Source organism: Heterodontus francisci, chromosome 43 (assembly GCF_036365525.1).
Source record: "Heterodontus francisci isolate sHetFra1 chromosome 43, sHetFra1.hap1, whole genome shotgun sequence".
NCBI lineage: Eukaryota > Metazoa > Chordata > Chondrichthyes > Heterodontiformes > Heterodontidae > Heterodontus > Heterodontus francisci.
Window position 1 is genome coordinate 26,134,621 of NC_090413.1, and position 13,631 is coordinate 26,148,251.

The window sequence follows — 13,631 nt, forward strand, 5'->3', positions numbered from 1 at the left end:
CTGTCCCTATATTTCCCTACCACCTACCTATACTAGGGGCAATTTATAATGGCCAATTTACCTACCAACCTGCAAGTCTTTGGCATGTGGGAGGAAACCCACGCAGACACAGGGAGAACTTGCAAACTCCGCACAGGCAGTATCCAGAATTGAACCCGGGTCGCTGGAGCTGTGAGGCTGCGGCCACTGCGCCACTGTGCCGCCCTCAGCTAAATGTGTTGTTGCGCCATCAATTGGATTGTACTGATGGGCAAACCCCATGCACTACGTAATAAAAACAGAAAGTGCTGGAAAAACTCAGCAGGTCTAGCAGCATCTGTGGAAAGAGAAGCAGAGTTAACGTTTCAGGGCAGTGACCCTTCTTCAGATCTGAGAGATAAGAAATGTGAAAGATTTTAAGCAAGTAAAGCGGGGGTGGGGCAAGAGATAACAAAAGAGAAGGTATCGATAGGACAAGGTCACAGAATAGCTGACCAGACGGTCATGGAGCAAAGGCAAACAATATGTTAATGGTGTGTTGAAAGACAAAGCATTAGTACAGATAGGGTGTTAATGGACTGAAAACTGAACTGAGAAGCTGCCAGACTTGCTGTGTTTTTCCAGCACTTTCTGTTTCTAATTCAGATTTCCAGCACCACAGTATTTTGCTTTTATCCCATGCACTATGTTTCCCAGTTCACTGTTACATCATAATGCTTTTGTTCAAATACACTCCTAAGTGATCCAGATAGATCACAATATACACCAACACCAACAGCATTCATGAAGCCTTTCACAGTGGCATAATCGGACAGGGCGGCACAGTGGTGCAGTGGTTAGCACCGCAGCCTCACAGCTCCAGCGACCCAGGTTCAGTTCTGGGTACTGCCTGTGTGGAGTTTGCAAGTTCTCCCTGTGTTTGCGTGTGTTTCCGCCGGGTGCTCCGGTTTCCATAGCCAAAGACTTGCAGGTTGATAGGTAAATTGGCCATTTTAAATTGCCCCTAGCGTAGATAGGTGGTAGGAGAATGGTGGGGATGTGGTAGAGAATATGGGGTTAATGTAGGATTAGTATAAATGGGTGGTTGTTGGTCGGCACAGACTCGGTGGGCCGAAGGGCCTGTTTCAGTGCTGTATCTCTAAATAAAACACAATAAATCAATTTTAGATTACCTAAGGGTTAGGGATATTTTAAAAAATCCAGAAAATGCTGCAAACACGTGTAGAGACTGATCAGCCTCTGAGAGACAGAAAGGGGAGAGGTTTGGGAGTAACACTTTATCACAACCAGACTTTTTTAAAAAAAGTTCCATCCAGAACATTAACTTCTCGTTCCATCACAGATGCAAATTGACCTGCTTTGAATTTTCCAGCAATTTATTTTTCTTTAATTATCTCACATCCAGCATATATAAATGACTTAGATGAAGGGACTGAAGGTATGGTTGCTAAATTTGCTGATGACACAAAGATAGGTTGGAAAGTAACTTGTGAAAAGGACATAAGGAGGATACAAAGGGATATTGATAGGTTACGTGAGTGGGCAAAGACCTGGCAAATGCAGTATAATGTGGGAAAGTGAGAAATTGTCCACTTGGCAGGAACAATAAAATAGAAGCATATTACCTAAACGGTGAGAGATTGCAGAGCTCTGAGATGCAGAGGGATCTGGGCGTCCTAGTGCATGAATCGCAAAAGGTAGTACGCAGGTACAGCATGTAATTAGGAAAGCCAGTAGAATGCTATTGTTCATCGCGAGGGGAATTGAATACAAAAGTAGGGAGGTTATGCTTCAGCTATAGAGGGCATTGGTGAGACCACATCTGGAGTACTGTGTACAGTACTGGTGTCCTTATTTCAGGAAGGATGTAAATGCATTGGAGGCAGAACAGAGAAGGTTTACTAGACTAATACCTGGAATGGGTGGGCTGTCTTATGAGGAAAGATTGGACAGGCTAGGCTTGTATCCACTGGAATTTGGAAGAGGCAACTTGATTGAAACATATAAGTTCCTGAGGGGTCTTGACAGGGTGGATGTGGAAAGGATGTTTCCCCTTGTGGGAAAATCTCGAACTAGGGGTCACTGTTTAAAAATAAGGGGTCACCCATTTAAGACAGAGATGAGGAGAAATTTTTTCTCTCAGAGGGTCATGAGTCTTTGGAATTCTCTTCCTCAAAAGGCGGTGGAAGCGAGTCTTGGAATATTTTTAAGGCAGAGGTAGATAGATTCTTGATAAGCAAGGGGGTGGAAGGTTATCGGGGGTAGGTGTAAATGTGGAGTAATCAGTTCAGCCATGAATTTATACAATGGCAGAGCAGGCGCGAAGGGCCGAGTGGCCTACTCCTGCTTCTAATTCGTATGTTCTTTACCTCTATGTTTAATTGTAACTTTGTCTCTAAAGACCATTGTATACATTTTTGGAAATGTGCCCTAATTTTCTCTAGTCTGTGTGCAGTGAAGGTTCTTACAATCCAAAGCAAGGGCTTATTGATTGGACTATGATGTCTGGAACCAGAATGATAAGTTACCTTTCTTTGGTAGTACCATTAGTCAACTCTCCAATCCAATGCATCGTGTTATTAACATTCTTCTCAATGAAAGCCTGTATATGGAATAAGTGCACAGTTACTATGCAGAGCAGGGAAGGTTGGTCCACTGAAGGGTAAGGGGTTGAGTTTCTGTCAGGCAATTCTCCTGCTCCTACACCAGAATCTCAGGGTAACATCCATGGAAACCCCAGGCCTTAACAAGAACTTCACTTGAGGTGTGAGGGGCAAAGTTTAGAGGGGATGTGCGAGGCAAGTTCTTTACACAGAGGATGGTGAGTGCCTGGTACTTGCTGCCGGGGGAGGTGGTGGAAGCAGGTACGATAGCGACGTTTAAGAGGCATCTTGACAAATACATGAATAGGATGGGAATAGAGGGATAGGGACCCCGGAAGTGCAGAAGGTTTTAGTTTAGACAGGCATCAAGATCGGTGCAGGCTTGGAGGGCCGAATGGCCTGTTCCTGTGCTGTACTGTTCTTTGTTCTTTGTTCTTGTTCATTTATCCTGGGATTTCCACTATACACGCAGCAGACAAGTGGGAGAATTCCCATCCTGAAATCTAAGAGCACCGAATTCTGCTTGAATTTAATTGACCTTTTACTCAATAAAAATAATCCTGTCACTTTTTGCAATGGCCTTGTTAGCTCACCATAGATTTTTGCTGTGTCTTCAGAAGAAGGTGCATCAGATTGCGTCATTCGGCTGTCTCAATAAAAGGAGGTGCTGCCATTCAAATTTATACTCTTCAAAAAAACCTCATGATTTGGCATTTGTTGCACTTTCACCTTTGAGACTGGGTTGAAATCTAGTGCAGAGTGGTGGAACAGAAACCTCTGCTACATGTCCTATTGCAGAGTTCTTGTATAATTCATCAGAATGATACCTGGGTCAAAGGGGTTTAATTATGAGGCCATTGTTGGAGAAGACTAAAAGGAGCTAAAGTATGTTGCACTGTGCCCTCAACAAAATGGCATCATGCCTGATCTTCAGTAGAATTGGGGAATGGACTGCCCCACCTTCCTAAAGAGGTGGGCATTAACTGTTGTAAAGGTTACAGTGACTGGATTTCCTAACCTAAGGTGTTAAGTACTTCCCCAGCCCCTGTTGAGCTGCATTGCTATTTTAACTGTGTACCATCTCAGGAGATTGTAACTCATTTGTACCTGCTCCATCGCATTGTTGATCTCTGCAAGTTGATAACCCATTGACTGGCAGGATTCATTTGCCCTGTGCCAGTCCAAATGATTTGACGAAAAGTCATAGCATTTTCCATTAAAGAATTGCCCCTTTCCAGGGCACTTTCCAGCAGAGACTCCTGCAGAGAAAAATGAGAAGTCAGAAAATTTTCTCAAAGGATGATTGGTTTGCTGAGTACAACTAGATAATATAATTTCAGAAACTGTACATTATGAATTATTGCATATCACTTATTGCTAATAGTACTGGAAAACTGTAAGTGGTTTGTTTCCACACCTCATATATAATCAGAGATGCAAATGGTTTACGTACAATTGAATGAGTCAACTGTGACTTTTCTAGGATGTTTTTACTAAAAAGTCACAAATGCTGTAAACAAAAAGAACTTGCATTTACGTAGCGCCTTTCATAATCTCTGGATGACCCAAACTGCTTTACAGCCAATGAAGTACCTTTGAAGTGTAGTCGCTGTTGTAATGTAGGAAATGCAGCAACCAGTTTGCACACAGCAAGATCCCACAAACAGCAAAGTGATAATGACTGGATATTCTGTTTTAGTGATGTTGGTTGAGGGATAATTATAGGCCAGGGTAAAAGTGTCACATCAGCAATGTTAACCTCTCTCTTTCTCTCTCCACAGATGCTGCCAAACTGATTGAGCTATTCATCAATTGCTGCTGTCTTTACTGTTGAGGAACTGAAGCTTCCAGTGCAGACGATTGCCAGGGATGGACAGAGTCAAAGGGAAGATAAAGTGAATTAGGCAGCACCAATTAGGAGACTGCATGTCTGAAGATGGTAGAACAAGGGAATGAATGCAGAGGACAAAGCTTTCCTCAGTTCTGTGATAACACAAGGTACACTCAGTAGTATTGGCAGTAGGTTTTTTTTACTCTCTATTCAATCTTTTAATTTTTGTGTGCACAGTAGTCCAAGTGACATTCAAAGTAGATGATGACTCACACGTGAAGAATGGAAAAATTGTGCAGGTCAAATTTAAAGACGTCAGCCTTGGCTCAGTGGTTTGTAGTTCCACTCTAGAGACTTGAGCACATAATCTAGGCTAACATTTCAAGTAATCTCTTCCAGATGAGATCTCAATCCCCTCTCTGGTGGACCTAAAGAGCCCCCTGGCTGTATCTGAAGATCAGAGGAGTTCTTCTGAGTCCCTACTGAGCATTTACCCCTCAGCCCCTGACTAAAACAGACTATTTGTTCATTTATCTTATTGCCGTTTGTTGGACCTTGCTGTTTGTAAATTAGTTGCTATGCTTCCCTATCTTCTAACAGGGTTTACACCTCAAAATGCTTTGGGATGCCCTGAGGTCATGGAAGGCGTTATAGAAATGCAAGTTCTTTCTCTTTCATCCAACAGGCAGTTCCGTGCTCTCAGGACTGCACTGGAGTGTCAGGCCAAATGATGCACTTCAATCCCAATCTGGGGCATTAACACACAACCTTCTGATGCAACTGAGCTGAACTAGAATCTGTTGCCACCTTGGGATTCCCTTTCCCACTGGTGGCAGGCCATATAGAGATGGCATTGCACCTGGCAGGATTTGTAGGGCTGCTCCTGCTCTTTGACCCTTTCTCCTGCCACAGTATCAATTGCTGTTTCAGTGCGATCCCCGGTGAGATCCCTCTTTCTCCCTCTCCCCTAGCTTGGGTCTCCTGGTAAGCAATGACTGGCCCCCTCAACTAACTGTGTTACCCCAATTTTAACCCAATTATACCCCCACCCGCTCCTCCCACCCTAGTGGGAATGCAGTGAAGTCACGTGCCCGTTACATAGAATCATAGAAATTGACATCATTGAAGGAGGCCATTTAGCTCATTATGTCTGTGCCAGCCAGAAAAAAGTTATCAAATCTAATCTCACTTTCCAGCTCTTGGTCTGTAGCCCTGTACAACACTTCAATTGCTTATCCAAGTGTTTTTTTACGTGTTCCTGACCACCACCACCCTCTGGATGTAAACATTTCTCAACATCTCTTGAATCCTTCCACCAATTACTGTTATTAATCTCACTGCTAAGGGGAATAGGTCCTTTCTATCCATTCTCTCTAGGCCCCTCAGAATTTTGTACATCTCAATTAACTCTTCCCTCAGCCTCCTCTGTTCCAAAAAAAAGCAAACACAGCCTATCCAATCTCTCCTCATTGCAAAAGTTCTCCAGTCCTGACACCATCCTCATAAATCTCCTCTCTACCCTCTCCAGTACAGTTACATCCTTCCTGTAATGCAGTGACCAGAACCTCACACAGTACTCAAGTTGTGGCCTAACAAATGTTTTATACAGTTCTAGCATAACCTCCCTGTTCTTATACTCTATGCCTTCCCCCGAATTTATTGACATATTTTATTGCATTATCTACGTCTTGATTTTAAAATTCTCATCCTTGTTTTCAAATCCCTTCATGGCCTCACACCTCCCTGGCTCCGTGATCTCCTCCAGCCCCACAACCCTCTGAGATCTCTGCACTCATCTAATTCTGGACTCTTGAGCATCCCTGATTTTAATCCCTCCATCATTCATTGGTGGCTGTGCCTTCAGTTGCCTGGGCCCCAAGCTATGGAATTCCCTCCCCCAAACCTCTCCTTCTCACTTTCCTCCTTTAAGACACAAGACACTCCTTAAAGCCTACCTCTTTGACTAAGCTTTTGGTCACCTGACCTAATATCTCCGCATGTGCTCGGTGCCAACTTTTCTTTCAAAATGCTCCTGTGAACATTTTGGACATTTTGTTATGTTAACGGTGCTATATAAATATAAGTTGTTGTTGTACATCTGTGTAAGACTCTCAAAGAAACAGGTATATTATGTTACTCTGCAATGCACGATAACCTGTGAATGCATACAAATTTAAGTAGAGTAGAATATTAAAGTAATTTGAGAAATAAAATGCCAGTAATGTTCACATACATCAACATTCCCTCAGCAAAAGATTAACACATCCCTGCCAGGAACATTGTGTAAAGAACGTCATTCACAACAACTATTGGATAGAATTCTAGATCACTCACCAGTGATACTCATCCGTAGAATCATTTTCACTTCTTTACAAATTTCAGAATCTGAAAGGAAGGAAGAGATTAGAGAATATTATTCATGCACAAATATTCTCTTAAACATTCACTTAGTCCCAATAGAGTTGAAGTCAATAATGACATTAATTAAAAACAGACTGAGTAAGGGAGCATACGGAGCATTGGAATCCAATTCAAGTTTGCCCTGTTTATACTCCAGGCGTAGGGTTAGAAGTGAAGAAAGAATAAGTTGTATTTATATAGCACCTTGCATGACCTCAGAATGCCTAAATTGCTTTACAGCCAATGAAGTGTAGTCACTCTTGTAATGTGGGAAATGCAGCAGCTACACAGTGGCGGCACAGTGGCGCAGTGGTTAGCACCGCAGCCTCACAGCTCCAGGGACCCGGGTTCGATTCTGGGTACTGCCTGTGCGGAGTTTGCAAGTTCTCCCTGTGTCTGCGTGGGTTTCCTCCGGGTGCTCCGGTTTCCTCCCACACGCCAAAGACTTGCAGGTTGATAGGTTAATTGGCCATTACAAATTGCCCCTAGTATAGGTAGGTGGTAGGGAAATATATAGGGACTGGTGGGGATGTGGTAGGAATATGGGATTAGTGTAGGATTAATATAAATGGGTGGTTGATGGTCGGCACAGACTCGGTGGGCCGAAGGGCCTGTTTCAGTGCTGTATCTCTAAACTAAACTAATCTGTGCACAGCAAGCTCCCACAAACAGCAATGTGATAATGATCAGATCATCTGTACTCTTCATTGAGGGATGAAAATTGGCAAGGATCCCGGGTTGAACATCCCCTGCTCTTCTTTGAAATAGTGCTGTAAGATCTTCCTGAGAGACAGTTCCTTGGTTTAAGAATTCATCCAAAAGATAGCATCTCTGACAGTGCTGCACTCAGAGCAATAGCCTAGATACCTCAGGTTTCTGCTGTAGGACTTAAACCTGAAACCTTTGGACTCAGAGGTGAGATTGCTACCCACTGAGCAAGTGGAAATGATAGGTTAGAGAGTGGGACTATAAGCCCAGGAAAAATGTTGAGTAACTTACCACTTTGCTTGAGTCCAAAAGGTGCCATTATTGGTTCTGGTATGTTTGTTTTAACATCTGATGCTGTTCAAAGGAAAAGATGATTTCAAATTGGGTGCGTTTGCTGACAACGCAGCCACTAGGTGGCGCTGCACTGGCACATGCACAAATGCAGCCTGTTCAACTAAAACATCACAGTCAGCGACGTTTAGGCAGCTGCCAGGACTAAAGATGGCGCTGATCAAATAATCACACAAAGGCAACATAAACACATGGCAGCACACAATGGTCGGAGAGATCGGCTGTCTAGGGAATGGCCGGAGAGAGTGGGCGGTGGGGGGGGGGGGGGGGTGGGGATTGGTCGGAGAGAGCAGTCGGGGGGGCGCAGGTGGAGAGCACACCCGCCATCAACAAGGTCTTCGGCCGCTCCCTCCCCGCTTCCCCCCCACACTCCGCTCTCTCGCCCACACCACGGTCTCTCCCCACTTCTCCGCTTGCTCTCTCTCCCGCGTTATGCGATGACGTCATCTGGGCATGCGTGTACCAGTCCTGGCAATTTACCTGATGACGTCATCCGCGCATGTGCCAACCGGTCCTGGCAATGTGGAACGCAGCGCACGCGCAGAGAGCAGGAGCCCGTTTGCGCATGTGCACAGATTGGCGCAGTCGCATGACGTGCCCGCCGGCATCGTTGCCAAGAATCACTTTGTTCCAAATTAGGTGCAGAAGGAAACACAAGACAATAAATATCACGAATGAAATAGGTTGACAGCATATGAAGGTCATCCAATCATCCACAAAGTGAAATGGAATTCCTCAAACAATAAAAAAAATGTCAAAAATCTAAACAAAGTGCTATTTCAAAAAAAAACAATTGAATAGAATTTTACGGCACAGAAATAGGCCATTCGGCCCAACTGGCCGATACTGATGTTTATGATCCACACGAACCTCACCTCACCCTACTTCATCTCACCCTATCAGCACATCCTTCTATTCCATTCACCCCCACGTGTTCATCTAGCTTCCCTTTAATTGTATCTATGCTGTTCACCACACCCATTCCGTGTGGTGTTCTTATAAATATGACTTTCATGACATTGTAGGGCCTGATTTTAACTCTGCATAAGTGGATGGGTTTTGAATGAGTTAAAATCACTCTCCAAGGCTTTGACTAGGCTTCCTAAAGTGTGGTGCCCAGAATTAAACACATTATTCTAGCTGAGGCCTTCCTTGCTTTTGTACTGTTTTGCTCTACGAATAAAACCAAGGGGCGCCTATGATTTTTTTAACAACCTTCTCAAATTCTCCTGTCAGCTTCAAAGATTTATGTAAATATACTCCCCAGGTCACTGTGTTCCTTTTAAAATTGTGCCTTTAATTTATATTGCCTCTCTTCATTCTTCCCACTGAAAAGTATGACTTCACACTTCCCTATGTTGCATTCCATTTGCTTTGTGTCTGCCCATTTCACCAGACTGTCTGTCGTCTGTTACTATCCTCCTCATTGTTTAGTATTTTCCAAGCTTCATATCATTTATCATCTGCAAACTTTGAAATGATACCCAAGTTCAGGTCATTAATATATGTCAAAAAGAGTAGTGGGGAACATCACCGTATTCTTACCAGTAGTCTGAAAGATAACATTTTGCTACTCCTTTCTGTTTCCCATCCCTGAGTCAATTTTGTATGCACACTGTCACTGTCCCTTCAATCTCATGGACTTTAATTTTGATAAGTTTATTATATGGTACTTTGTCAAACACCTTTTGCAAGTCCAAATACACAACACGAATCCTCTCTATTACTTCATCAAAGAACTCAAACAATTTAGGCAAACATGATTTGCCTTTAACAAATCCATACTGACTTTCATTTATTAGCCCAGACTTTTCCAAGTGCCAATTAATTCTGTCCCAAAGTGAACTGAAACCCCGGTGCTCAAAACTGGTTTCCGTCATATCATCTCTTCAAGAGATCAACTTGGCAACAGGCGTAACTTGTATAAACTTTGTGGGAGAGATATGTCTCAGGGAATTTATAAAGAAGGTGTTTTGCTCCCAATTTCTAAATGATGAATTCGAAGCTGGAGCCAATCCATTGGGAGGGAGTCACTGTGACACAGAGTTAGAGGATTAAACTTTCAATTGGCCATGGAGGCGGATCTGGAGGCGGGACTGGAGGCGGAAAGGCCCACAGTTTCCTGCCACTGGGTTTCCCAGCCTCCGGGTCATTTTTATACATACCAGTTCGGGGGCGAGGAGTGACAGCTCCCTGCCCACAAGTGGCAAGAAGTTAATTAAAAAACTTAACTGACTTATTAAGGGCAGTGTGCAGACACTGACTGGAATTATTCAGTCGACAGTCAGACATCCCGTTGAGGCTGAAAGCCCAGCTGAAAATAGCAGTGGCCTCCCAGTGACAGACTTAGGGGACTAGCTCTCCATCTAGCCTCCTATTGGCCCTCCAGTCACAGGAGCCCACGTTAGATGGTGAGGGCGACCCTGGCCGTTGCACGACCTGCACTTCAAAAATCACGTTGGGCATCAGGTGCCGACGCAAAGCAGCGTCGGGACTCGGAAATGCACCCGGGGTCGGGGTCCCAACCCCAGAACAGAAATTCAGCCCAGAAACATCCTTAGTGAGGCAGACCCAGAAATAGAGGAAGCAGAGGCTTATGGAGTGAAACCCCATCACCCCATCCTAACACTCCCCTACCACCCAGTGCACCCTGCTGCACAGCCTCCTCTCCTTGACCAGAGAGTGGTGCAAAGCTCGGCAAGACGCACAACTTGCAAGAATGATTTCAAGAACTTACTTCTAGTTTGAGTCTCGTTCAGTTTGGTCATTAATTTATGCAGCCCCTCTTTCATTTCTGTACGAAGTGCTGAGACTGAAAGACAGAAATTAGCCTCCGTCAACATGTAAGTAGCAGCTGAACATCAAAATTTAAAGACTCTGTCAGACAATTGAACATTACCATCTATAATTCTGTGTCATATTAAGCAGATTAATCATGAAGTGTACATTGTATATTGAAAGAGGTTATGACTCACCGGCATAAACAGTACTGTTGGTGTTAGTTTCTTCTCCCTCTTGATGTGTGATTTGTGATGCTGAAAGATGACATCAGATTACGTTGTTATCCTTTGTGAATGTACTACATGGATTTGCATCTTAGTATGGGAATGAGGGAGTGCTACACTGCCAGAGGTGCTGTGTTTCAGGTAGGATGCTAAACCAAGGCTCAGTTGGTAGTATCCTTGCCTCTGAGTGAGAAGTCCCACTCCTGGACTCGAGCGCAAAAAAAAATCAAAGCTGACACTCTATTCCAGGACTGAAGGAGTGCTACACTGTCAGAGCTGCCGTCTTTTGTATGAGAAATTAAACCGAGGCCCCGTCTGCCCTCTCAGGTGGAATAAAAGATCCTATGGCACTATTTTGAAGACAAGCGGCAGGATGTTGAGAGTAGTGAGGTCAGGGATAAGGTTACAAGGACGCAAGAGGGCACTGGCAAGCAAGAACCTGGTTTAAAGTGTGTCTACTTCAACGCCAGGAGCATCCGGAATAAGGTGGGTGAGCTTGCAGCATGGGTTGGTACCTGGGATCTCGATGTAGTGGCCATTTCGGAGACATGGGTAGAGCAGGGACAGGAATGGATGTTGCAGGTTCCGGGATTTAGATGTTTCAGTAAGAACAGAGAAGATGGTAAAATAGGGGGGGGTGTGGCATTGTTAATCAAGGAGAGTATTACAGCGACAGAAAGGACGTTTGAGGACTCGTCTACTGAGGTAGTATGGGCCGAGGTTAGAAACAGGAGAGGTGAGGTCACCCTGTTGGGAGTCTTTTTTAGACCTCCGAATAGTTCCAGAGATGTAGAGGAAAGGATAGCGAAGATGATTCTTGACAGGGGTGAGAGTAACAGGGTAGTTGTGATGGGGGACTTTAACTTTCCAAATATTGACTGGAAATACTATAGTTCGAGTACTTTAGATGGGTCAGTTTTTGTCCAGTGTGTGCAGGAGGGTTTTCTGACACGGTATGTAGACAGGCCAACCAGGGGCGATGCCACATTGGATTTGGTACTGGGTAATGAACCCGGCCAGGTGTTAGATTTAGATGTAGGTGAGCACTTTGGTGATAGTGATCACAATTCGGTTAGGTTTACCTTAGCGATGGGCAGGGACAGGTATATACCGCAGGGCAAGAATTATAGCTGGGGGAAAGGAAATTATGATGCGATTAGGCAAGATTTAGGATGCGTAGGATGGGGAAGGAAACTGCAGGGGATGGGAACAATTGAAATGTGGAGTTTATTCAAGGAGCAGCTACTGCGTGTCCTTGATAAGTATGTACCTGTCAGGCAGGGAGGAAGTTGTCGAGTGAGGGAGCCGTGGTTTACTAAAGAAGTTGAAGCGCTTGTCAAGAGGAAGAAGAAGGCTTATGTTAGGATGAGACGTGAAGGCTCAGTTAGGGCGCTTGAGAGCTACAAGCTAGCCAGGAAGGATCTAAAGGGAGAGCTAAGAAGAGCAAGGAGAGGACACGAGAAGTCATTGGCGGATAGGATCAGGGAAAACCCTAAGGCTTTCTATAGGTATATCAGGAATAAAAGAATGACTAGAGTTAGATTAGGGCCAATCAAGGATAGTAGTGGGAAGTTGTGTGTGGAATCAGAGGAGATAGGGGAAGCGTTAAATGAATATTTTGCATCAGTATTTACAGTAGAGAAAGAAAATGTTGTCGAGGAGAATACTGAGATTTAGGCTACTAGGCTAGATGGGATTGAGGTTCAAAAGGAGGAGGTGTTAGCAATTTTGGAAAGTGTGAAAATAGATAAGTCCCCTGGGCCAGATGGGATTTATCCTAGGATTCTCTGGGAAGCTAGGGAGGAGATTGCAGAGCCTTTGTCCTTGATCTTTATGTCGTCATTGTCGACAGGAATAGTGCCGGAAGACTGGAGGATAGCAAATGTTGTCCCCTTGTTCAAGAAGGGGAGTAGAGACAGCCCTGGTAATTATAGACCTGTGAGCCTTACTTCGGTTCTGGGTAAAATGTTGGAAAAGGTTATAAGAGACAGGATTTATAATCATCTAGAAAAGAATAAGTCCATTAGCGATAGTCAGCACAGTTTTGTGAAGGGTAGGTCGTGCCTCACAAACCTTATTGAGTTTTTCGAGAAGGTGACCAAACAGGTGGATGAGGGTAAAGCCGTGGATGTGGTGTATATGGATTTCAGTAAGGCGTTTGATAAGGTTCCCCACGGTAGGCTATTGCAGAAAATTCGGAAGTATTGGGTTGAAGGTGATTTAGAGCTTTGGATCAGAAATTGGCTAGCTGAAAGAAGACAGAGGGTGGTGGTTGATGGCAAATGTTCATCCAGGAGTTTAGTTACTAGTGGTGTACCGCAAGGATCTGTTTTGGGGCCACTGCTGTTTGTCATTTTTATAAATGACCTGGAAGAGGGTGTAGAAGGGTGGGTTAGTAAATTTGCGGATGACACGAAGGTCGGTGGAGTTGTGGATAGTGCCGAAGGATGTTGTAGGGTACAGAGGGACATAGATAGGCTGCAGAGCTGGGCTGAGAGATGGCAAATGGAGTTTAATGCGGAAAAGTGTGAGGTGATTCACTTTGGAAGGAGTAACAGGAATGCAGAGTACTGGGCTAATGGGAAGATTCTTGGTAGTGTAGATGAACAGAGAGATCTTGGTGTCCAGGTACATAAATCCCTGAAGGTTGCTACCCAGGTTAATAGGGCTGTTAAGAAGGCATATGGTGTGTTAGCTTTTATTAGTAGGGGGATCGAGTTTCGGAGCCACGAGGTCATGCTGCAGCTGTACAAA

At 44.3% G+C, this 13,631-nt stretch overlaps 1 protein-coding gene across 2 annotated transcripts in view; it reads right to left on the reverse strand.

Annotated features, from left to right (window-relative positions):
• Positions 1-13,631, reverse strand: part of LOC137355737 (C-type lectin domain family 10 member A-like) — a 29,850-nt gene that overhangs the window by 5,326 nt on the left and 10,893 nt on the right. For both annotated transcript variants that reach the window (XM_068021212.1, XM_068021211.1), the window contains 6 exons: positions 10,848-10,907; positions 10,610-10,684; positions 7,813-7,875; positions 6,748-6,798; positions 3,690-3,841; positions 2,508-2,581 (listed from right to left, as the gene is read on the reverse strand). In XM_068021212.1, coding sequence (XP_067877313.1) covers positions 2,508-2,581; positions 3,690-3,841; positions 6,748-6,798; positions 7,813-7,875; positions 10,610-10,684; positions 10,848-10,907 — 475 coding nt within the window. The remainder of the gene's footprint in view (positions 1-2,507; positions 2,582-3,689; positions 3,842-6,747; positions 6,799-7,812; positions 7,876-10,609; positions 10,685-10,847; positions 10,908-13,631) is intronic.